General features: G+C 38.6%; 1 protein-coding gene across 1 annotated transcript in view; it reads right to left on the minus strand.

Annotated features, from left to right (window-relative positions):
- Positions 1-1,497: 1,497 nt before the first annotated feature.
- LOC141946479 (dynein axonemal heavy chain 5-like) overlaps positions 1,498-26,252 on the minus strand; it is a 166,861-nt gene continuing 142,106 nt past the window's right edge. The window contains exons 73-76 of the mRNA XM_074876324.1: positions 18,891-19,023; positions 8,113-8,321; positions 3,061-3,282; positions 1,498-1,725 (exon numbers count right to left, since the gene is read on the minus strand). Of these exons, the coding sequence (XP_074732425.1) occupies positions 1,507-1,725; positions 3,061-3,282; positions 8,113-8,321; positions 18,891-19,023 (783 nt within the window). The 3' untranslated portion in view covers positions 1,498-1,506. The remainder of the gene's footprint in view (positions 1,726-3,060; positions 3,283-8,112; positions 8,322-18,890; positions 19,024-26,252) is intronic.

Raw genomic sequence — 26,252 nt, forward strand, 5'->3', positions numbered from 1 at the left:
TTCACCCTTCTTTGAAACAAAATTCTCAATGAAATCGGTTGATGTACAGCTGTACTGCAGGGGGGCCTGGTGTATCACTTTTTGAACAGGTGGCTTCACTCGGTAAGATAATCTCTCCCGCACTGCGTGTGAAACAAGTGGCTCCTCCTGGCTCGGTGGGAGAAAGGGACCCTGTCCCTGTCTCTTCTGTCTTCCAAGAACAAATCTGGCACTTTCTGCTAGGTTGTGGGTGGGAGTGTGAATGTCAAACTTCCTCACAGAAAGAGACCTGCAATTGCTAACTGCAGAGTAAAAGTGGTTATGAGAAAGGATTAACTACGTTCTTAGACATCAGCTGAAAAGAAATTGAAGTGTTTATACAAAAATTGGAAGTGTTTACAAGGAGAAAAAAGGTGATTAACAAAGCACTCACTGCAAGTCCTTCTTTCATAACATCCAACAGTGATTTCTTTTGCTTTGAATTTGTGGTAGTGAAAAAAGCCAAACACGTTTTCTGCCAATAGCTGCCTATTAAAAGAGAAGTAGCAATTGCCCTTCAATTACAGGGTAGATAGCAATGGTAGTAACAAACAAATTCACTTCAACCATTTCAGGTGAATTTACTCCCAGAAATGGCCTTTGTATCTTCTACTATTTTTTACCTAAACTGATGCAAAACACGGAATAAAAAGCAGTTTAAAGGTTTGAGTTTGCAGGATTCAGGCACTAATGCCAATGCGGCAAATACTAGTAGACCCAAACTGGTGCTCAGATGTGTTTACGCTGAGAAGACTTTCAAAACTTTTTTCTCACTAATAATGGGGTGTGTGCACATCTTCCTTATAGTGGGATATAGGTTTAGAAATCAGTACCTATGTGCAAAGGCCACTACTTGTGCAAAGATAAACTTCTATGCTCATTAGCATAAACAAGTGACTATTCAAGGAAATTATAACATCCATTTGTAAAACCACCCAGTAAGTTTACAAATGCAAACTCAAAGGAACTGTGTATTGGAATACATGAAGACAAACATGAAGTTTTACCATACATTTAATTCACTTGTCATTACAGCTTTAATAATGCTATGGATGATAAGTTTTTAATTACCAAGTTGAATTTTAAAAGGATTATATCATCTTATGAAGAAGTCTTGTATTAAGAAGAGAACATCTACAAAAGAACCACCACGAATGTTAGAGCAGTTGTCGCTATCATAAGCACTTTTTTCCTAGTGTTTCCATTATGAACAAGCTAGTTGATTATATTCTCACTTGCTTTATAACAGTTGCCAAATTTTACACCTGCAACTGTTTTACCTCTGATATTGCAAGGTTAAATATATTTAGCATTTTTGCTGTGAACAAAGTAAACGGATCTATGTGCAATTAACACATCTCTATACGTCATTTATTAACTCCCATAACCCTATGAGAAAGTAACCACCACTTTGTCACCAACAGAAGTCCTACTGGCTGCAGATTAATCTTCCTAGGTGGTTCTTTCTTTATAGCTATCTCTTGGTCCTTATTTTGAATTGCAGAGCAGTGCAACGCCCCGTAAAGTCCAATGATCAGGGTTCTGCACTGTTTTCAGATACAAAGAGAAAATGTATGTCAGATCTGTTCTCCGAGGCTTTTTGTAGACAGGGCAGGAGTACACACTTCCTTGTTGCTTCTTTGGGTCATGTAGTGCTGTTGTGCTAACAGCATACACATGGACTACAGGAAGACTTGTGAACAGCGCCTGAGAATGTTAAAAGAGACATGGGGCTCCGCATTAGAGAAGTAGGATAGGGTGTCTGAACTCCAAATGCTGAAACTAGATTCCATGATGGCCTTCAGCAAAAGCACCACCACCTCAGCAGGGGTATACGCAAGAACACAGGCCCTGTGCTCACTACTACATTGACCCTAACTTTAAGCCAGTGGCAGCTCAGGGACAACAGACATCAGGAAGCCTGGAAGGAAAAGAAAGCAGCAGAAACCTGGAAAACTCCATGCCATGGAAGTAGATGGAAAAACAACAGGGTGGTTCTAAAAGGGAGAGAGACCGTTGTCTTTTTTCCTGTCCTTTGCCCCTTTGGCTAGTGTTCACCATTCTTTCCCCACCTCCTGTTCCCTGAATAGCAGGACTGCAGCTACAAAGGCCAAGCAGCATTTATCAAGCCTCCTTGTTACCTCTGCACTGCTGGCAGCAGAATTTCAAAGATCCGAAGTCCCTCTTGGGTGTTTGAAAAGACTAGGTCCCCTCAGGTCTTTCAGCAATATAAAGTATTCATTGGCAGGGGGAAAAAAAGACCCAAATCCAAGAGCAACATGAAGGCTTGCTGAACACTCCAGAGCACTTGCATGAACTCCACGTTTGAAGGTGTCTTTTGACAAACCAGGCAACAGAAGCTACAGCTGGCAAGGTCTGGTTTGGAAAAGTTTGCTCTCAGCCAGACACAGAAAGTGTTTTATACCTCAACTCCATTTCCAGGACAGTTATCACTGGTTTGGAAAAAGTATACCAGTGCAGACAATGACAGCTTTCCCCAGGCAGTGACCACAGCATCTAATCACTACTCCATAGCTAGATTTTAAATCTGCTTAGTCACATCAGCAAAATATAACTCCATGCACAGATAACTGAGCATAAGCCCAGAACTAATATTCTTCCTCCTATTCAAAAACAAATGCCAGGGATTTCTAGCCATCCAAACACTGACTTCCACAGCAACTGTCATCAAACAGTCCTGGGCTTTGGAAGTTGTGATAGGGTCCCAGTTGGTCAGTCAAAAGAAGGCTGACTATGGGTTGCACTATTTTATTCAAACATATCTGTGCTTCTAGGGCCCCTGAAGGCAAAAAGTTTGGCATCTGGTCTGCTCTAGTGCAGCACATCCTAAATTCACTTTCTAACAGAAGACATTTTGTTTGGTTCTGGTGGGTAAACACTCTGTCCTCTTCCCAGCCCTGCTAGTGTTTTGTCCTCTTAAACCTGTTGTGAAACCACTGCTGCAGGCACTCAAAATACTTGCTGGTGTTCTCTGAGCATAGCATATTATGCCACAGTCAGTCATGCTCACTTGATCCTTACCTTTGGTGCCGACTCAACCAGCTTACTGTTTCTGCGGTCCCAACCTGCCCCTTCAAGGAAAAGGCCGTATATGTAAACCCCACCAATGTCAGCAGGAGGAGGGCCAACAACGTCTTCTTTCATCATCTTGGTCACTTCATTGTGTAAAACAACACTGTCGAGTGCCCACCCTTTTGCTAAATTCATGCGAGTTGTCTCTTGCCTCATAGCAGTTAGGAATCCCTAAAGAGATTGAATATGACATAGAGTATTTTAAAATACTTGAACTTACCCATTTCAAACTTTTTTTTCCCCCATATAATAGTGACATCAGCAGTATAAAACCTCATCACACAGAATTTTATCTGCATACAAAACTGAATTCAGTTGAGTAAATCCAGTGCTTTCCTACATTTTCCCAGCACCACGCATTCTTGTATACCTGGTGTGCATGTGTTGGTGCTAAGAAGCCACCAAACTGGCTTCTTTAACATATCAGAAGCTGCATGTATAACTCACCTCCCTTCACACGCCTACTTTGCGACCAGCCAGATGGAGAGAGGTGTATAAGGCTGCCAGTGTTTTGTGAGGTTCCAAATACAGGTAATTGCTAAGCCACAAATAACACTGGTATTTCGTGTGCTATATTATTCACCTTTTCTTATGCCAACATTGTAAAATTGCTTTTCAGTTAACAAATCATGAAGCATTTTACAGAATACAAAGGAAGTACAAACTGGAATAATGCAATTAAATAGTGAAATGCCTCTGTCACTTTGCTCAGTGCAAAGCCTTAATATACTACAATAATGTACTATTGTAGGCATCAGCCAGATAAACTTACAGCACTTCAGCAGCACAGAATGAAACTCCCTCTCCGTTCTAAAGAGCTACAACCTCACGTTATAGTTACAAGCTATCACAAGACAAGCCAGGATGAAGATGCTGGTTAGCTTCTCTCATACACTGCAGTACACAGGAAGTACCTTAGTCCTAAGAGACAGGAGGGTATAGACTGCATTGCACTTCCAGGGGACGTGCTGTGGATGTATACCTTGTTTTACCATTTGGAAATTGATTTGTATAGCTGTGAGATGAATGAATAAAACACAAAAATTGAAGATGCAAGAGCAAGAGGGACTTACTGAGAAGGACAACTAGGAAGGAAGTAGTTTCAGGACAGATTTCAGTGCAGAAAAAGAAGATATCTGGAGACAGAGATGGGGAACACACAAAGGTGGGTATTAGAGATCCAGCAGCACAGCTAGGAAGAAATCAGGAGCAATGAGGGACTTGAACAAGCTTTTTATTTTTCTTCAGTATTCACAGTGCAGGATGCTCTGTTGAGCTACTCTTAGGGACAAATGAATGGAAAGATGTCATACACGGAAATATGACATATGAGCAGGTTGGTCTACTAAATGCAGGGACCAATCTCTGGCTGCTGGGGCTGGATTGCTTGTTGCACATGCTAAGCGTTTTGTAGCTACACAACACCCTTCAAGTTACGAGAACATCAGATGACATTCATGAACTCAGATGTTTTGGTTAACTGACATTGGTTGCTTCTCATTAATATAATTCCAGAGACATAGGACAAGTGTTTTAAAGAGGTTTTGTGATAGCACAGATAATTGTAATTGCGTTTGAAGTAGTTGAGAACTCTAGCATATAGCTAAGGGAGACAGGATTAAAGGCCAAGTTCTTCTATCAGAAATGCCATGAATTGAAAGCAGGATCCTTGTAGTTAATTTGTGGGATTTTAATTTGTAGAAACATGCTAGTACCACTAGTTTAAAATATACACAGTGTTCACTGCCAGAAGGCCCCAGAGGGCTACTGGATCCCAGATAAACTGAAATATTAAAGAAAGAAGAGCCTGAAGAGGACAAGACAGAGCAATGACTGTATTAAGGGAATCAGTTCAAAGGCACTGTGGAATCACTAGAATAAAAGTAAGCTCCGAGCTGTGAGTTGTCTTCAGGGATAAGATTTAGACTGCAGACTATTCTTACAAAGATGGCAGGACCTATACACTGTCTGCAGTGGGACTTGTAACACTTATCTGCTCATTTGAATGAATCCTAGACAGTGTTTAAAGACTACAGCTGTGAGCTGGAGGCCCAGCTGCCTATCCCAGAAGTGGGTGAATGGCACAAGAAAGAACCAAGTGGCTTGAGGTGCCACTGTATGGCTGAGGGCTTGGCTCCCCTCAAAACCCTCTGTCAGGGACATAATGGATGATTTGCCATGACATTTGCTTTGATTTCTGGTAATCTTTGCCCTGTTGGTTTTGTTTGTGTGTTCATTTGTGTGGTTTGTTTTTTTCTCTTTTTGGGGGGGGGGGCATGTTGAGATTTCAGAAACAGGGAAAATTATTTCTTCTTTCTTCACCTGCCCTTTCCTGAACTTCTCTCTGGCCTGATCATTGAAGGCTGCTAAAGCTTTGTCCCTTTGCCTTCTAACAATCCTGCAAAGTAACTCTGAACCTTCAGTGAGGGAGAAGCAGGCATCCATGGAAGCTATGACGAGAAATATGGAAATCAGTTAAGTGTATTGCTTTCACAATCACATTCTCTCCTTTACCTTGCTTGGGAGGTTCCTTGTTTGTCACTTACTTTGCAGTTTCTACAGCAAGCAAATTATGGGAAGTTTGCTAGAATTAAGTGGGCACTGAGGAATGAAGGCATTATACTTCATATTCTTATTGGTATTCACATTGCTTTGGCATATAAGGGTCTTAGAAATAGGCTGAGGTTTCATTATGCTAAGTATTATGCAACCAGATAGACAGCTTGGCCTCACAGGGCTTAAAATCCATATATAGGACAAGTGACAGCAACTGGATACAAAGATGCAAACAAGGAAACAATAAAGCAGTATCAGCCACAATATGGAAATTGGGAGGTAGAAATGAGATGTGCATAGTGTTAAGTTTTTTGCGGAAGAAATCCAGTAACATCAGATTAACTTCCAGGAGGGAAGAAAATTCCTGGCACTTCTTGTTTTGTTCACCCCAGTTATCTTGGCCTAATATAGACACACACAGGGAATCAGGTTTCTTTTACATAGAAGCCTGAGCCTGCTCTCATTTGTATCACTATAAATAAAGATTAACTTCTGTGAAATTACTGAATTTATCCTGGTGTATAAACAGTCCAAAAGAAGGCAGAGTCAGGTCCTATATTACATTTTATTGCCAGAATGCCTCATTCTCCCAGTGCTATAAATCTACTTTATTTTCTTGTGTTGTCCATGGCATTTATCCATTGACTATAAAGCAAACAGTGAGATCTATACAAGTAGGCAAATTACAAATTACTTAGGAACTGCATTTCATCTCACAAATGAAAGGATTTTTCTGACAATTTCTCAGGTATTACAAACAAGCCATTAGAACTGTAGCTCTAATACTTCATCACCTCAACTTTCTTGATAAGATGAAAATCAATTTTCTTAACATATGAAATACTGATTTTAAACACAGCAATATGACTATTGCTGTGATTCTTTGCTCAGGTGACTTTCTTGTAGAATGAGCCACTCCCACAAGCCTGGGTTACAGAAAATGGAGACTATAGCAATAAGCACCTGATTCTTAAGCTTGTGATTGTCAGCAAAATAGATTTTTAAATCAGGTAAGCACATCTCATTCTCAGATTTTTTTCTCTGCACACTATGTATTTAGGAACTTCTAGAACGATGTGTTATGAAGTGTTTAATTTTTGTATTTCTGGAGGCTTTCTCACTTACTATGGTCACAGCTTGTTTAAGGACATTTTACTCTGGTTATAATTGGCAGCTTTTTTGAGAAATCCAGATGTATGTATCCAAAAAAAAGTAGGATGCCCAATTTGGGCTGGCAAAATTTCAGAACTGACACAACCCCAAAGCACAAAAAAGCCAGCTAAAATGTCCAGTACAAAATCTGTAACAGCTCTTGCTCATCTGTAGTGCAAAAGCAAACACCAACAAAACCAAAAGCGTATTAGGGTTGCATTGAGCCTGATCATTGTAAAAGTTACTTGGGAATATTTTAGAGTGCCACTATCAATGTGTTGCTAATAAACCAAGTATGGAAGTATAATCATATTATTAAAACTCCTACCCTTCTCCCTCATAATTTTGCTTGGGAAGCCTTTGCTCAGGGATTCTGTAAGCACACTTCCATGTTATAAAGTGGTATCAGCAGACAGCTGACACAGACAGGATAGATGACAGATGGATATTTCCCAGCAGTAGTCCTAGAGAATATTTGCCACTGTTGCTTTCTCTATTCTAGGCAGCTGTTTCAGCTAGCTTTTGCATTGCTAACAAGGACTGAGATTAAAATAGATCTTTAAAATAGCTTTTTGCTAAGGCTTCACAGAAACCTGTTGGCTGGATGCTCTCACAGTGACTCACTTCCACAACTCCTAATTCCCCCAAACATCTGTGAATCATAAAAAGCTTTAATGAATGTGGATAGCTGTGCAAAGAAACTACACATCATCCAGGTATGTATACTTCACTTATTTTAACTCTGTTCTCAGCTGTTCCCTTTTTTTGTGTTTCATTTTGTGCCAGGATTTTATTTTAGATGGTGCAGGTGAGAGGCTGTATTTTTTAAATGTCTCTGCAGACCAAGCCTGGCACAATTCTGGGGTTGTATATATAACAAACCTTCCATTTCAAGGAAACCAAAGCCAAGGCCAAATCGCTTCTTCCTATGTCAAAGTATTGAAACTTACCTTATTTTGTACTCAAAGGGATTTTCATACAATGAATGAAAAACAGATTACTGTAACAGAGGGGAAAAAAGGAGGATAAAATTGAAATGTGAAAAGATGTATTTACCCAATTTCCACACTATAATTAAAGCAACCAGAAGATGCATTCCTTTAGTTCAGTAATGTTATTTGAGTATGGCAAAAATTTCTTCAATAGATGTTGAAGTTAATTTATCCTACATTTATGCTAAAAATTGAATTTAGATTACACTTCATATAGTCATGATTGAGTCAGCCTGAAGTTCTCTCAAGGTCTAATTTAACTGTTACACAGGAGTTAGAAAGATCAGTCTGGCAGTCTTACCTGTGGATTAAAGAATCCTGTCATCCAGAACTGATTTGGTCGGCCATCCTGCAGCCAGCTGCTGAACTGCTGGTTTCTTTCAAGAAGCTCAGTAAACCAAAATCCTAAAGTAGCTGACTCCCAGGAAATCCTAAACCATAGTTTTGGAATTCTAGCATCATACATATTATCTAAAGCATCTTGCAATTCTTCTGACATAATTATGGTTCCTGGAAGATAAGTAAAACATTGAGAATGAACTTTCCCCTAGCTTGCAAAGGCAATTAAAACTTCCAAATGACATTCTGAGTCTAATAAACCCTCTTTTGTTGCGCCTTAATTGCACACCTGTTGCACTAAAGTCTTATCAATTTGCAGTTAATTTGCTCAAACTTATGAGACTTGATTCACTGTTAAGGGTGACAAGATAAATGATATTTCTTCTGCTATTTTGATCAGAAATAAAGATTTTTTTTTAAACAAGTCTTCCCTCACACATAATATTTATATTCATTATATTCACACTGTGTTTGGAATGTGATTAATCATTTAAAATTTTTTTATATATTTTAATGGTTCCCACATACATGATCAATGATAGAGATATACTGTGTAACTAACTCATCTATATCCTAAGCATGTACTGACAGTGATTATATTCATGAAATTCACTGTTATTAATGATAACTTTGTACATTTCCATTATCACCATTCCCAGCGGGAAAGCAGTACGTAGAATAAACCTAGAGGCAAGATTTTTTATATATTTTTTTGGCAGTAGCAGTGTATACTCACATATTCCATACATAGTACTGTTGCCTCCATTAAAATATTGACATTTACTAACACAATGATTTTTCAGTGGCACTCACCATTCCATGTGCCAGAAGTTCCTACATCTTATCAGTTTGTACTCTCAATAGTATTGAGAGCTGGCACATGGCCTCAGGTGGTCTTGTTTATTACAGCTAAAATATTTTAAATTGTAGAAACTGGACTGGTAGCCCCTGTTCCAATTAAATGTTCATGTAATACCAATGTTCAATGCATCATCATACAAACAAGTGCTGTAATTGCCACAAGGGTTACATGAGATACCAAACAGAATTAGGTGGCTTCTACCACAGACTATGTAAAGGAAAGAGAGGTGCTCTGGGTGACTGCAAACAAGAGTTGTGGCCCATCCAAACATATCTGTATGGAAATGTGGCCTGTAATAAGTAAGTATTTCATATCCCTTCCTTCCATTGAGGTTGGCAGGTCCCTAGTTCAGGGGATGGAGAAGAACATCCAGAAACCAACCATCCATTTAGAAGAATGCAGTGGCTACCCTAAACACTTGTATAACAGTGTGTGCAAATCTGGTACTTTCTACTATACCTCAATGGCAAATAGGCTTCATTTTCTTCTAGCAGGTAAATGACCTGCTCTCATTTATACACACCTCTTTTTGTGCAACAAATGCAACAACTTTTACAAAACTGCAAATATTAAAAAATACTGCCTATCCCGCAGTGGTGGGTTGGCCATGGCTGGACGCCAGGTACCCACCAAAGCTGCTCTATCAATCCCCTTCTCAGCTGGACAGAAGAGAGAAAACATAACGGAAGGCTTGTGAGTCGAAATAAGGACAGGGAGATCATTCACCAATTACCGTCATAGGCAAAAAAGACTCAACTTGCGGAAAATTAATTTAATTTATTACCAATTAAATCAGAGTAGGATAATGAGAAATAAAACCAAATCTTAAAAACACTTTCCCCTCCACCCCTCCCTTGTTCCTGGGCTTAACTTTACTCCCAATTTCTCTACCTCCTCCCCTCCAGTGGCGCAAAGGGACAGAGAATGTGGGTCATGGTCAGTTTATCACACATTTTTTCTGCCACTCCTTCCTCCTCAGGGCAGGACTCCTCACACTCTTCCCCTGTTCCAGCGTGGAGTCCCTCCCACAGGAGATAGTCCTGCACAAACTTCTCCAACGTGAGTCCTTCCCATGGGCTGCAGTTCTTCATGAACTGCTCCAGCGTGGGTCCCTTCCATGGGGTGCAGTCCTTCAGGAACAGACTGCTCCAGCGTGGGTCACCCATGGGGTCACAAGTCCTGACAGCAAAACTGCTCCAGCGTGGGCTCCTCTCTCCACGGGTCCACAGGTCCTGCCAGGAGCCTGCTCCAGAGCATGCTTCCCATGGGGTCACAACCTCCTTCAGGCATCCATCTGCTCCTGCATGGGGTCCTCCACATGCTGCAGGTGGATATCTGCTCCACCGTTAACCTCCATGGGCTGCAGGGGCACAACCTGCCTCACCATAGTAGGGGAATCTCTGCTCTGGCACCTGGAGCACCTCCTCCCCCTCCTTCTTCACTGACCTTGGTGTCTGCAGAATTGTTTCTCTCACATATTCTCACTCCTGTCTCTGGCTGCTGTTGCTGTTGCTGTTCCCCCTTCTTGAATACATTATCCCAGAGGTGCTACCACCGTCGCTGATAGGCTCACCCTTGGCCAGCAATGGGTCTGTCTTGGAGCTGGCTGGCACTGGGTCTATCAGACATAGGGGAAGCTTCTGGCAGCTTCTCACAGAAGCCATCCCTGTAGCCCCCCCCACTATTAAAACCTTGCCACACAAACCCAATACACCTGCATTCTCTATAATGGCTTGTAGTCAGGTTCAGAATCATGTTTGGGGATAGCTAAGTCTTTTAAAACACAAGTAATAAACCTTGGGGTAAAAATCTTCTCCAACGTATAACCAAGAGCACCAACATTTAAGAGTGAAGCCACTTTGTGTCATCTCCCTTCTGCCTAGAAAAATGTAATATTAGACCATACAGTCTATTCACCCTCTGGAGGTAGAAAAAGTGGAAAAAAATCATGCAACACATGTTGGTTTCAACTTTGGAGTAACCATAGTGAAGGCAGAAAACAAGTGAAGAACATCCCATTTGGGGATCCCCCTGGGGATCATTATGATCCAAACGAAGAAAGAACTATTTCATCTCTGGTTCTTTCTTGTTTCCAGGTTGATGCAGCCAACTTTTTTGGGCTGATGCAGCCAACTTTCTCCTGCAACAAGGGTTGCGAGAGAGCCACATTTTCTTCCTTATTCTTGTGGCCAGGATGGAGTTTTTCAAGTAGGGAGATACAACCAGTCTCTGTCTCAAAGCATGGTGAAATCTCTTAGGATGTCTTCCCGTTATGACTTAGAGCAGCTGCTGGGAACGCTAAGCCAGAGTGTTCTTGAGGATGAGGTATGTTCACAGTTCTGGCCTTGCCCATATAGCTGCATAAATATTCCTAGTGAGTGGGTGTCATTTCTGGCAGTAGGCATACAGTGCTTGAATTTCAGCACTAAATGGCATCTGTGGGTGCTGGGATGCATTCCTGCAGCTAAAATACTCCAATAAAAATATTAAAAAATAAAATAATTGTCAGAAATAAAATTAGTAACACATGAGAAAAATAATGGCATCTTTCTGGAGAAAGGTGATACAGGTATTTGAAAAAATATATTTGATAAATTGATGGAGCAGCACAACACCATAGGCTTCTTATATTTAACTTCTGAGAGGCTCAGAGCATTGGTTACCATATGAAGAGACTGAATGTCCTATGAACTTAACATGACAGGCTTGAATGTTCTATGGATGAAACAAGTCAGCTGTTTATAACTTGGTTATTTTGGGCTTTACTTCAGATATTCCCTTTCTTGAATGGAATAAAGCCCATCTGAAAATGACTGATGAAAGGTCAGGTCAGTTAAAGACATTAGGGTATTTCCATGCTTCAAAAATAATATGTACTGTAACCATACTGTTTGCACAGTATACACAGTTTGGAAATCAGGATTCTCCTTTTCCATTGTCCTAAATTTATACCACATCACTTCTAAACCACATCTAAATCTATCCAATTGCTGTGTAGTGAATAAGCCAAATAAACCTACTCAGTTCTGAGAATAACTAGTTTTTATTGCTAATTAAAGTAAATAGTCTGTTCTTTTAAATTTATCTGGTTTTAGGGTGATTCATTCAATAGGTATAATGCTTTGAATGGACATCAGGACCTTGTATTATTTTATGGAGTTGCCCCTTTTCACTACCATAACTACCACAAGATGAATCTGAAAACTGTGCAATTTGTAAAATTTGGATCTACATTTTGAATTTCACATTTAGGAAAGCCTGTATCTGGACTAGAAAATGTGCATATCTCATTTAAACGAGTGGATAAATTTAGGAACAAAGGAAGGATCTTAAACTCCAACATGAACCAAAAAAAGCCTCAATCCACTGACTGATTCTCTTCCCACAGGCACAGATGTGAATCAAGAATAACCAGAATAATTATGTAGGATATAAATGAGATGAGAAGAAGCTAGTTTCTCCATCAAGTACAGTTTGCCAATAGCTGACATCATTCTAATAGGATTGGAGACTATCCCTTGAGGACTAAGCTTGCTAGACAATGAGTCTGTTAAGCTAGCCTTAACAGTACACAGCAGAAAAAGCTCAGTGAAAGCATCAATCCATTCTTGACTCACAGTTTCAACTATAGAAGTTGATATTTTCAGCCTTTAATCCCCACTCAAGCTTACCTCCCAAGTAACCAGGTTATTGGACTAGTCACTCTTTGCCTCCACCACCAAGCTGCAACTCCCTCTTCTTTGTTGAACATGTTGAAGAGAAAATCCTAACTTGCTTGTAACTTCATAAACTTTCCTCCTTTCTGCCTTATGGCAACAGCTAACTTGTTTGTGCTTTCCCAAAGAAAGCATTATTTATTACTCCACCCAAAGGTACAAGGTATACAGAATACTAGATAAACACAATAAAAGCTAATGTATGTTTCCCCATACCTCAAATTTAATCTTTTTTTTTTTTTTTTTTTTTTTTTGCAAGCTTTAGTATGTTTCTGCCAGCTCAGTGACCACCATTGCTGTGCTGAAAGAAGTCAATTTCTTTGCTTCAGGCAGTTCTTTGGGTAGTTCCCTCTTTCTTCACTTGCAGCACTTGGGCACTTCAGCATTTTGAGATGATTCCCAGGAAGCTCTCAGAACCTCATTTAAGTCCACCATGATGTTTTAATGCCAAGGCCCTCCACAATTTATCACCTCCTTTTGCTCCTGATCTCCAGAGCAGGAAGAGTAAATCAGGCAGCTGAGTCCTGCAAACACTCTCTCCGTTTTTTACTTGCAGACCGTGGTATTCTCTCCAGCTGGAACTACCCTTTGTCCCTGTTCTGTTTTCTGTTTGTTTCCCACCTTCCTTTTCTGTTGTAGAATCTTCTGGTTTAATTCTTTAAGTCAGGAGTGAAGAAAGGAACTGAGAAACTTGAGTAGCATGTGATTTTTCAGCTCACAAATCCTAGATTGTCTGCAATAGCTAATTCCTTCAGTCAGTAAGGAGGCAATTTGAAAGTAACCTTGCAAATTGTTCTGAAAACTTACCAGCTCCAGTACTAAATGCACTTGGCTGCACCCACCAAAGTACTGAAAATAAAAATTTTAAAGCAATAATTTGAAGATGAAAATCCATGCACACCTCCCAAAAAGTTATACAAATCACTACCCTGAGCTAGGATAATAGAACAGGCAGATAAACTGTTTTCTGCAGTTTGTCCTAAATGTGCAATGTGTGTTTCTAAATAGTTGTCCTGGCTAGCATCATGGCAGGCATACACAGCACTTATTAAGAAGTCCAGAAACAACATGCCACACTTTGTAAAAGACAACAGAAGGCATTCTGGCATTCTTATCAGGATGAGAAGTAAATAATGGATGAGAGCTGCTGAGCCAAGAGTAACTACACCACAAGACATACTAGACTCATCCCCTCCATTCCTCAAATGAATTCCCCATTGTTACATTCCATTAATGTCCTCACTGAGTGCTCTTAATCATCTTCAAATAAAATCCTCATCCAAAAGTGGCATACACAGATGATCCCTACAAGCCTTACACACACACACTGTAAGAATTAGTAAGATAAGACCCCAAGATCTTTCAGTCCATAAGTCTGTTACCATTGTCAGCAGGCCAAACTAAAATTGTGTTAGCGTTAGCAGTCTTAAAGCACCATGAGTCAAAACAGAACTTAGCCAGCCAGTGAGACTGAGTGGGCTCCTTCCTTTCATGCAAAATTACCTTTCCTGTGCACTCTGGCAAGACTAGTTTCCTGAGCTTCAGTTTTTCAGCAGACAGATTAGAATAAATTCTCAGCCACCTCTTTTGGCTCTTTTGGAGTTCATTTATATCCCTCTTGTAAGGTGCTACACACAATGAGCAGAAATTCCTTGCAGCAATGTGATGTAAACCCTACTGTCAAGATCATGGTATTCCTGAGTTGGAAAAAAATAGTGAATCTTTATCTTATTCTTTCAGGGGTTTAACACATGAGTTTGTGTAGATGATGTAGGAATTCCAAGTGATTCCTATTATATACGTAGAACTATATGCTACCTCATGTCTACATGAAGTTCTGAGTGTTTCAACATATTCTTATATGAATGACAACAAGGAAACACCTAAGGCCAGCACGCTGGTTAGCAATGTAGTATAAGGATGGTGAGGAGCTAAAAGCAAGTAATGAAATAGTTTTTAATAAGGTAGCAAATAGATGACTGAGATGTACAGAAACTAGTGAAATACACCAGTATTCCTCAAGGCCTTGTCATTAACAGTTATTATTCAGCTTTGTCTGAATTATAAACTTCCAAAAATATTAGAAACACATACAAAAATGCCTAATTTTTTACTCTCCAATACCTTCTGTCTCAATGATCTCACCTGTATTTTCTCACACTTCTCAATCTGGCATAAACATATACCTGAAACATGCTAGTGTATTAATTTTAATGAGTTTTCATGTATATAACCTATGCGTCATTTAAAGAACATGCACATGGTATACATCTGTGTGGGTAAAAAGAGGGCAAATAGCAACATCCCATCTCCCCTTAGAAATATCCTTGTTCCTGATACTATTATTCCAAAAGCTCTGATTGCCCTCTCTTTCAGTGTAGGATAAGACCAATCTGTGGGGTTTTTTTCCGAGCTCTAGCATGTAAGTTATGTATGGTGTGCATTACATGTATAGAAATATGCTAGCTTTGTAACATGAGGGGTGCCTTATTGTAGTTGCAGTGGAAAATTTGCTTAAACCTGGTAGAGCTTCTCCATGACAAATGCCATGATGACTTCTGAAGTAGGTAGGTGTATTGATTCCACTTCTTTTGCCTTCTATGTTGGGTTTATGGCTCCCATAGGTAATTGTCTTGCAAGTACTAAGAAAAATGTAAGGAACAAAAACTCTGGGCCTGTGGAAACAAATCTTTACACATTACAAGTCATGTAAAAGCTTTTAGAGGGATTGCTGTATTCTCAGGAAATATGTTAACAGGAAAAGGACTTCTCTCTCTTAACTGCAAGTACTGCACAAGTAGCAGCAGGAGTTCTGTGATCATGTGGCACATATATGACATGAAAGGATAACAAATCCTTCACTTATTCATGAAGTAGGCAGTTCCAAAGGATTAATTTGAAAATACAAAGCTATAAGGTACCCGAAACAAATGCCAAGTGGATTCAGTTTTATGACCAAATTAGAATCTAGATATGCTCATAAATAAATTAAGCATTTGTTTCTTTCATGACAAGCCCTTAAACAGCATGATAAGTAGGTTAAAAAAAATCAGGAAATAAAACAAAATTAAAAGCTGTGCCTATTTCCATTGCCAAGGATTCAATATCCACTTCCAATTCTACTATAAGCATGCTCCACTGCTGAGATTCATTAAAGCCACTCCCGTGGGACTAGGGATATCTCCCTCAGAATCTCTCTTCTCACATTTTTCACCAACAGAAGACACATCAAAACGCTTACCACTCCTACCTCAGTGCATGGACAAATAAAGAGAACCACCCCCAATCCCACAGACAGGCCACATTCAGTTCCCTTCTACTCAAACAAACTCTATGAGACTAGGAATAACTGAATGGGTCATTAGATTTTACTGCATTTAAAGACACTATCTCCGTTAGTGTGAGAGGGGGTTTGAAGTGCACACTCTCCAACAAACAGCTAGGGCTTTAGTATTCTGTGCCAGAAGCCTCTATGCTTCCACAGGAGGAAAATAAGGCACATACCCAGGAACTCTATAGCTCGTATACTGTCCTACAAAGAATATGGTCACCTTCTCCCAGGGACTCAAGATCTGATGTTCATAACCCATTAGGATCTGGAGTTTCAGTTCAAGCCCTATGTCTTACTGCTCCTTGTCTCTAAAAATATTTCCCTATTTGGAACATAGCCTCTATTTAGGTCACTTGAGAGGACAATCATCATTGCTGTTTTCTGATTTATGTGAAGCTCTGTATTATACCAACTGTGAAATAAATTCTGTGCAATCAATAAGTAATTAAAACAGAACTAATGGTTGGGACATAACTGAGAGTACAAAGTCCAGCTACAATCTAATTATTACAATTTGATCCAAAAAAAGTGGCCCTCTGGGCAGCAAAGTTTATTGGTGGAGATGAAGGCTTGCGGGGCATGGATGCCAACAAACGTGTTGTACACATGCTGAGCATCCTCACCCCTCCCAAAAGCTGAACACTGCTTAATCTGCCCTCTGGACAGAGGGACAAAACTGTCTCTGCTAATTCCCTCAACATCCCTCATGTTCAGCTGCACATGGGGTCTCACTGAGGAGGGCTTTATATTACCTCAAATGTAACTCAGTGAGCAACAGCAAAATTACAAGGTCCATCTATTCACATCCAACCTGCAGAATCAAATATTTGGACCTCCTTTCACAAAGCTACATGACACAACATGAAGATGCATTATATTCTTAAACACAAAATCTGTTTGAAAATTTAGATCTGCTATAAGCAGGTGCTCAGGCTTTAGTAGGTTCATGAAGCCAGAGCCAGATGTATGACCAGGGCAGATGTCAAAATTCACATGTCCTGTTTGAGCAGGCAGATCAGTTTACCTCATCGTAAAGAAAAAGTTGGACCTCAGATGATCTGAGACTGGAGTTGACTAGTTTTGGGGGAGAATCAAGTAGGAGAGAGTTTGGGGTTTTCCCCCTTACTGGCGCAAGAGAGAGTGCCTAAATATTCTTCCCATACCCTAATTAACAGTCTACCACATGCATTTGATGTATCATGAATCTGCGAGAAGCCATTAATAGTTATTGTTAACTATACATCCAATTTTGTTTTCAGAGCAATTTTTCACGATATTTAACTTGCCTGTCCCTAAGAAAATTGTAATGTTTTAGAGGACTGAACAAAAGTTACAGCATTAACTTGATTAAACACCTGGTAGAGGACTGTGCCCACTGTGGAACTGAATACTAAGTGCAAATAAATTATGTTACTTATCCACCCCTCTATCACAATCAAGGAAAGATTAATACTTTCTTGGATGGAAAACATTATTTTAATTTACTTGAAAAGCAACTCTATGCACATATAAAAGGGAACTTTTCACTCAGTATTGAAACAGAGGACAATTGTTTCTTCCAGCTTGATCTTAGCATAGGTTGTTACAGGATATGGAAGCTAATTAGCCTTGGGTACATTTACGAACCTCTTTCTTATATTCAGATTATAGGCATGATATTTCTGAAGCATGCATTTTTGCCTCGGTGTATCATACAAATGATAAGAAAAAAATCCCTCTTGATTCTTATGTAACAAAAAGAGAAATTAAAAAAATCTCCCTTCATAAAGACTTATTGTCAAACTGGAAAACACCAGTAAGCCAGATCACAGTACTGCCATCACCTATATCAGAAGGGGCTGGCTTTGAGGTACTCTGACCTTCTCCCTGCAGAGACAGTTGTCTCAGATATTTTCTGCCTCTCTGCTGAAGAGCAGCAGACTTGAGTGAGACCTTAACTAGTGGAAATGAACTGTTCCTGCTTCATTTATTGTTAATTCAAGAAGTTTGGCTGAGCAACAGTATACTTTCCTTCCTAGATATTTCAACTCTTGCAGATGAGCAAAATGGGAAGTGAAAACAAAAAGGAGACATCATCATCCCCTCTTTTTTCTCACTCCTTTTCTTATCAAATTTTCCATCTGCTTCTAGTCGCCCATACTCTTGTTTTATTTTAACTACATTCACCATTGCTCGCTTTCAGCCAAATACTCCTGTCTTTGAGAGATACAGAGTGCTGTTGCCTACCTCCTGTGATGGCTAAAAGAAGAATCCTATCACTCTCTTTTGACTGGCACTCCCACTCACTTCAGCTTCCATTTAGAGACATTCTATTTGGTGTAACCAGCTTCACGAACATTGCAAATCTCACCTTAAATTAGAGTTTTTACCACCTGGCCTCCTGTGTGCCCTGTCTCTCAATTACTTAGTAGCAACACTTCTACCTTGTTCTATATCATTACGTCTCAGCTTAATTTCATAAATTACTGTGGCACATGACCTGTGGACCTAATCATGCAATTCAGCTCCTCTGAGCTCTGTAGAGATCCTAGAGAGTATCACAGAAGTGTAGTAGTGCTGTGGGACATGAACTGCAATACTGGAGCACATGCATACAGAATAAATTAAGGTGGAGTGTCCTTAGAGAAGCAGTCAGGAGGCTTTAAGGGCTAGAATTAGTCATATGATAAAGAGAGAGAAAAAGAGAAAAAATGGGGGAGAGAGAGAACAAAAGAGAGAGAGGTAGAAAGGGAGGAAGGGAGGGGAAATATTTATTTAGTTATATAGTATGAGCAACCATTAGTAATAAATATTGTATCTTAATTAGTACGATTTTTAATACTGTAACTTACCATCGATAGCCAATTTGAGATCAGTCAGTGTAGTTCGAACTCTTGCTATAACATGTTGCATACGGTCAATTTCTTGACGGAGAAATATGTTTAGGGGTTGAATAGATCCCATCTTTTGAAGCTGGGCTTTCACCTAAACAAGAATAGTGCAACGATTATAGAAGTTAATCTCCTGTTTCTCATGCAATCATTTTTGAAAGCAAAGGATGCTTTTTCAATTGTATCGCATAATTCCTGAGAAAAGAAACTTTTATGTAACAGATGGCCATTCAAGTTCTGTGCCAACTGTAAGATTTAGCACACTGTGACTCATTAGCTTACCAAAAGGAGCTCCTCCATCATTCTAAGGAGGGAAAGTTCCCTCTTTTTGAAGGGACACAGCACTTCCTTCTGTCCTTGCTAGGCTGCAGGGTCTTAGATCTTAAAAAAAAAAAAAAAACACATGCTATACAAAAGCATGTTTGATGGTAACTTCTTCATATTTCCAAATTGTGCTAGGTGAACTTTCTCACCTCTTCTTGCTCTGCTGATTTGAAATAATGCTACATATGGGGTTCAACTTAACAAGCCCAATGATATATAAAAGCTGTTACTTCCAATAGCACGTGACTTGCTCATAAGACAAGTGCTTATGGATGCACTACTAGAGAGGCAAGATTTCCCGGAATAATACAGATGCCACAGAACTCTGTTGCACCATTATGTGCACCATTTTGTAGGTAGAAGCATTTGGCCTCCTTAATTTTTAAGAATAACAGTTTCACTCATATTCAACAGAGAACATTTTCAAAACAGAATTGTCTATGTTACTTAAGGACGTGTCACAGCAACAGTAGCAAAAGCACTCCCTGTCTCACTTTAGCATATGATGTGTATACAATATGCTTCAGACATACACTGTGTGTTTCATTATATCAAAGATCACTGTCTACAACAGTGTATGAGAGGATTTAGTGGTACCTCCAGAAATCATGGTGCCTAGACCTCACATAGTACCAGAATTACTAATTTTTAAGACTTTCAAGTGTTTTTCCCAACTATGACTTGGCTTTCAGAAAGCCAATGGCCTTCTCTCTGTACGCTCCACCACTCAGCCACATGTATCATCTTCCACATTGAAACAGCCCGAACCCTGATCTTTGCTATAGTCACTCCTTCCCTCTGAAGGTGAAATTCTGCAAGGGGACTCTGGAACCAAAAAGAGATCTCAAACAGTAAAACAAGATCCTAAATCCAGATACCTATATGGCCATTAATCTACCATAAAAGAGCTGACCCATTGGATCAGTTTGCTAAAATAATTTAAGAGCCTGTTTTGAGTTTACTAACAAAAGATGAAGAAAGAGTTAGAAAGTTTATTTTTTCAAAGAGCAGAATATCATCGGAATTCTACTTCAGTCAGGTAGAAGCCACAAGATTTGGTATAATGCGTGCTTTTTCATCAAGGCCAGAAGTCCACTGGATTTTGCTTTGTGTTTTTCCAGATACACTCATATATCTCACTGTATACATTATTATGCATACCATACATTATATACACATAGTAAACAGTACTAAAGATCTTATTATTGCACTGAATAACAAGTTTCTGCAATATGAATATAATATAGCAGTTGAGTGTTTATAAGTGCTAGTATAAATCAGTAAATGCTTTGACAATTTCCAATTCTCAAGTTTCAACTCCAAGCCCAATAAAGTACTCTTTTTCAACTTTATATGCTATTCTCATTGGGAGACAGCTATCAGCAAGGTTATTCATCATATTTTAATCACAAGGACCCACGAGTTTGTCAGACAGAATGTCCAAGAAATAGGTGCCAGCCAATTATGATAATGCTTTGCAGTGTGACAGTTCATTTTACAGGCTGAGTTAATGTGTTTCTTCCTGTAAAAGAGAATAAAATGACTAAAATCAGCTATCACAAGACTAGAGCTGAGACAATAAACTCTTTTTGGATAATTTACACAATGAAGTATTCTCATTATTTTTCATACAAAATCCAGGAAAAGCTTCTGCTTTCTGAAAATTTCACAGGAATTGATAATCCTCCCTCTTGCCAAAAAAGAAAAAAAATAGTTTGATTTTTTTTTTCCCAGAATACTTAGAAGTCTAGTGCATGCCACTAATAAGAAAGGAATTATATAGAATATAGTCCATGCATTTTATCCTTTAAATAAGAAATACAATTTTCTAGTCTGTGATCCCTTTGGGGGATCATTTAGAGGAAGAATTTCTCCCATTTAAGGAAAAATTGTAAGGAAGATATTGTTAAAAGGGTTATTGTCCAAAATACTGATATTCATCAATCTGCAAAGAGAAGATTAAATAAATATTCTAAAACATTACTGTACTGATAATCATGCAATTTATTTAACTAGTGAATTCTCAGAATTTAAACATTCTTCTGATTTGTTTTCATGCATCTACAAAAATACCTGTAATGTTCTGAATAATGGAGCGAACCAATAATGCAGAAATTTATTAATCCATCCTATGTACGTTCACAGCACTCAGCCTGGAGCACCAAGAATAACTTGATATGAAAAATGAAAAAAATTACATGCTTCCTACCTTATTGTATACAAATCAATCCTGATGTGCAGTGAGATTTACTAGGTGTAACACAGTGACTTTCTTGGAAATCTTGCTGTTAAGATTAGTTTTAAATACCAGCTCTGAGGTATGATTGACTGTTTTTGTATTAGAATTCTTATCAAGCAATCAGATGACTTACTTTCAGTGCTGTATTTATTATGACATAAAGAGATGGATACTGACTGACAGAAAAAAACTCAGAAGACAAAACTCCCTAGCCAATATAGCCTTTCTGAAATTAATATACTAATTCCATAAAGCCCACTTACAATATCTCCTTTTCATTATTCAAACAGCTGTCATCTAACATAAAACAAGGTGATTTAAGAATGAAGCAATGGATTTTGTAATGCATATCTCTACTGTGTCAGATTTCTCTATGCACATTTCTTAGCTGTCCTCAGGTCACAAACTTCTTTGTCACCACATACTTTATACAACATTCAGCAGAAAAGCAGTTGCTGAATTCATGCCATTTAATGATCAGTGATCGAGTTACTGTAGTAGTAACTGCTTATCATTTTCAGTAAATGCTATTATTTTCAATTAGACTTGGTTACTGGCTACACTCTTTATCAGCAGAAAAAATGGAAGTCCATCATTCTGTGAGATGGTCTAAATAAGAGGCCTGCATAAGAAAGACAAGCTCAAGGTGTGTCCAAGCCACAGCTCTTTTCAGGTGATGTCAAGGACTACTTCCCTTTTGTATACAAGGAAGTGGGCAGTGAAATATGTAGAAAAGCTGAAGTTCTAGAGCTGGTTGACCACCATATCTGATAGGGTTGGTAAGTAAACCAGAGACACCCTACAAAAACATCTACATTAGTGTTTCAGTTCAGACCACAGATTTTTTTTTTGTAGCAAAAAACCTGCACTGGAAAGTAGAGTTCAGGCACATAAACTGGCTTAGCTTCAAATTAAACTATCCCAAAAGATATGCTTCAGGGAGTCTAACATACTCCAACCACTAATGGGTGTTCAGCCTACAGTCCCAGACTAGAGTTAGACCAAAGTAATTTCCCCAATAAAACATCTAATGCGGGGCTGGGGTCCTCAGATGAACTACTACTCCCATGCAATTCTCACTAATGTAGTCATCGCCTTAGTGGAGGATAAGGTGAAATCAATACTACCAAAAAATTATTAAGGAAAATACCATTGCTACTTGGGTTAAAAGCCAACCTCCAGCAAAGTGCAGTATCTTTGGAATGTCTCCATGTCTATTCCCTAGCAAGCTGTTTTTCAAGCTGCAAGGATCATTTTCATTATAAACCTCTGTGTGTGACAGACTGACATTTATTCTTGCATTTATCTTCACTCACATGGACTGACTGGACCTAATCATTTTACCACTAATCTCTCTGCTACCTGTGAGGCAAGACCCAAAAGCAAAAGGGGTCATGAAAGCAAAATTCTTACTCTGCCTCTGCCTTTAGAGTGAGAAAAATGAAGACAGTTTTAGGTCAAGAGGAAGCTTTATTTTGCTTTTCCATCACCTATGTCAAAATGCAGTCTGATAAAGCATGCAGAATTGACTTGTTTTGTTTATAGTCTTTTGGGTGGACATTGCATCTGTTATTTGACTGGTGAGAGGAAGTGTTACAAGAACACAACAACAAAAGAAGCAGCATATATCATGGGGTAAAATGGTTGCCCTGTTTTGAAAGTTGGTTCCAAAGTCATTGCCAAAGGCTAGTAATTGAGAAATGAAGGCCGCTGTGCGACAGCCTGAATTTTCTCTGGATTCACAGTGTATCAAGAGAAAGTACAATCCAGAGCTCTGAATGTCAGCAAAAGGTTTCAGTACCATCTGTCCCTAATCTATTCTGTTGGGGTTTTAACTCTGAGGAAACCACTCCACACTTTCTAAAGGGAGCCACAAGAACTGATCAAAGCTAGCAAAGGCACCTGCTACTTTCCCTGAAGAGTATTTGCTTTTAATTACCTTAATTTGTTTCCTCAATTTTTTGTTCCTTTTCCCCACAGATAGTATCTCTATAACTGGATTTCCAAAGACTACCACATCGTGGCCTTAGTGGAGCACCATATTCTTCTAAAAGGAAACCCAAGCTGCACTGCTAAGACTAATGAATATTTTTCTTTTTATTGCTCTTATCCAATGACACATGCACAGGAACTCTTTTTTGACACATTCCCTCAGTCTCTTAGAATTTAGCATATTAGTTTTATTTGTTTCAGGATTGTTAAACTAATAATGTCCTGAATATAGGTAATAATGTCCTGAACTACCAAATGTTGACTTAAATTGACAAACAACAGAACTCATCTCACTCTCTTTTTTTCAGACATCACAGGAAATAATTACATTATCTATTTCTCTCTGTATACTTGCAAGCTTAATTTTATTTGCTTATTATATTGTAGCTTATGCTAAATTCTGTTGCTTCTTTCCTCAGAGAACATCTAAACTCTCCCTTCTTTTCTGTTCTAATGAAACTCTTAGTTATATGTTAGTTGACATAATATTTTTTTTTTCTTTTGGTATCTTAGACTTTTTTTTGTCAGTTTATGCAAACTTTCATTTTAAAATGTGGCCTTCTTTGGAGCTTACTCCTGCCATCTCCACCCTTTCTAAGAGGTTCCAGAATAACAGAGTTTCAGTTCAATGAGAAACATATTTGATACAGATTTTTTGCTTATTTTGTAGAGGTGACCACACTCCTGACACATAAACAACTGTAGCAAAGAGGTGGAACTGGGCACTAATGGCAGAAAAGGGAAATTCCCCTCCAACAAAGAAAGCATTGGTGAAGACCCAAATGAGTTCTAAAATCTAGAGAATAAGAGAAAGGGCAAATACACTAGGCAAAATTAAGAAGGAAATATTGAAGAATCAGGAACTGCAAGAAATCATGTCAAATCTTGTAACACTGCAGAAGTAAAATCTGAAGTTGTAGTGCAGCTGACACAGCCAAACAGATGTACAGAGGAACACATTATTACCAATAATAAACTCTGGGAAAATGACCAGATGATGTTCTGTAGATACTCAGAGCAAAGGAATGCCTACCATGATACAGAAACAAAGTGCAATTTTTGGATGGTTCTGTGGAAAAGTACAATGTCATCCATCAGTAATGAGGACTGAAGAAACAGTGTGTAAATAGAATGGTGTGATTAATCAAAGAGAAGTGCAGTTCACAGAGCAAGATGTACAGAGCCTGAGAAAACTAAAAATCACCAGGAGGAGGTGTTATCTACACTAATTGATGAAAGAATGAAACAAACTTACATCCTGAGCTCAGAATACATTTACAAGAAATACAGAGGGAAAAAGTAGAACCAACAGGACATCCTCTGACTGTGCCTGTAAGAATGAAGCAGGGGGTGAAGCTGATGCTAGAGTATTAATACCTAATGCTGTTTTGTCCTGTATAAACATGAATCTCCTTATTTGAATCATAAGAGAACAGCTGTCAAGCAAATTAAAGCAAAAGAGGTTTCCCTGAAGTTCAGAGAAAATGTCAGAGAAGTGTGCAGAAGTAAAGAACTATCTAATTGTGAGCATCATTATAAAGATTATTGCTTATAAGAGAATAAAAACCTGCATGTGTAATTGGCAGATCATGAGAAAATATAATAGCTTGTCATATACTATTGGATGATGAGAGTGAAACAGTAATGAAAACAATTGGTGGTGATTTTTTAATACAGTCAAATGGAAAAGTATGTATCGTATCCAAATGCAGTAGTAAAATAGAGACAAGTTAAGAGTGCAGGGTGGAACTTCCAAAATAAACCCTCCAGACTCTTTGTCCTTTACTACAGCTCCTGGCTGCATAACTGGTTGTCTCCAAAGCTAAGACACTCAAGGAAGTGACTGAAAAGGGGAGGCCTATTCTATGTGTGTTTTGTCTGGATAACCTGAGTGAATAAACCAAGAATGAATGAGAGTGAATGAGACCAAGATTAAACAGAAGAAATGCCAGAGAAAAATAGTATTTGTCCAAACCATTTAGAAGTGAAATATGGATTAAACAAGTATGTGTGCATTTTACAAGACTAAAAGGCACTGCATAAATTTCCCAGGGGTAAAATCTGAGGGCAAGAATACCCTCTGGTTACAATATAAAATCCAGTACTATTGATGGCTTCTAGGTATTACAAATTCTTCAGGAGGAAAAAAGTTGGCAGTTTAACAAGGAAATGAAGAAATACTCCTTTGGAGGATTTAGCAAGTATATTGGAAAAAATTAGCTCAATACATATATTACAAATATGGCAAAGCCATATATGCTACCCAGGCATTCGGTATTCTATTGTTTTTGCAGAATGAAAAATAAATATTTCTAAGGACCTAAATAAAACTAGAAGAAACTAGTTCTATGAAGAAGCTTTACTCTGATACGAAGGATAAGGGAGAAGGACTGAGAACAATCCAAGGTATAGATTATAGTTGTAGATCCAAGGTGTAAATTATTAAATTTATTAAATTACGAATTAAATGTTATTAATTATTATACTTGTAACATTTCCTTTTATTTGCTATTTTTAATATTTATTTGTTATTAAATAATAATGTAAAACTAGAAAACTGACTCCATTCCAAATCAAATTCTACAAGTAAATTATTTATATACCATCGCTGGGAATCACTCAATAAGCAGGTGACAAAAAAAGAGAGACACAAGCAAGGATGGATGGAAAAATAACTATATGGAAAAAACTGTTAGGAAACCTCACAAAAAAAGTTGCAGATTGTAAGTAGCTTGCCAAGAGGGGAATGAAAAGAGAACCTCTGAGTT

Source organism: Strix uralensis, chromosome 1 (genome assembly GCF_047716275.1).
Source record: "Strix uralensis isolate ZFMK-TIS-50842 chromosome 1, bStrUra1, whole genome shotgun sequence".
NCBI classification, from domain to species: domain Eukaryota; kingdom Metazoa; phylum Chordata; class Aves; order Strigiformes; family Strigidae; genus Strix; species Strix uralensis.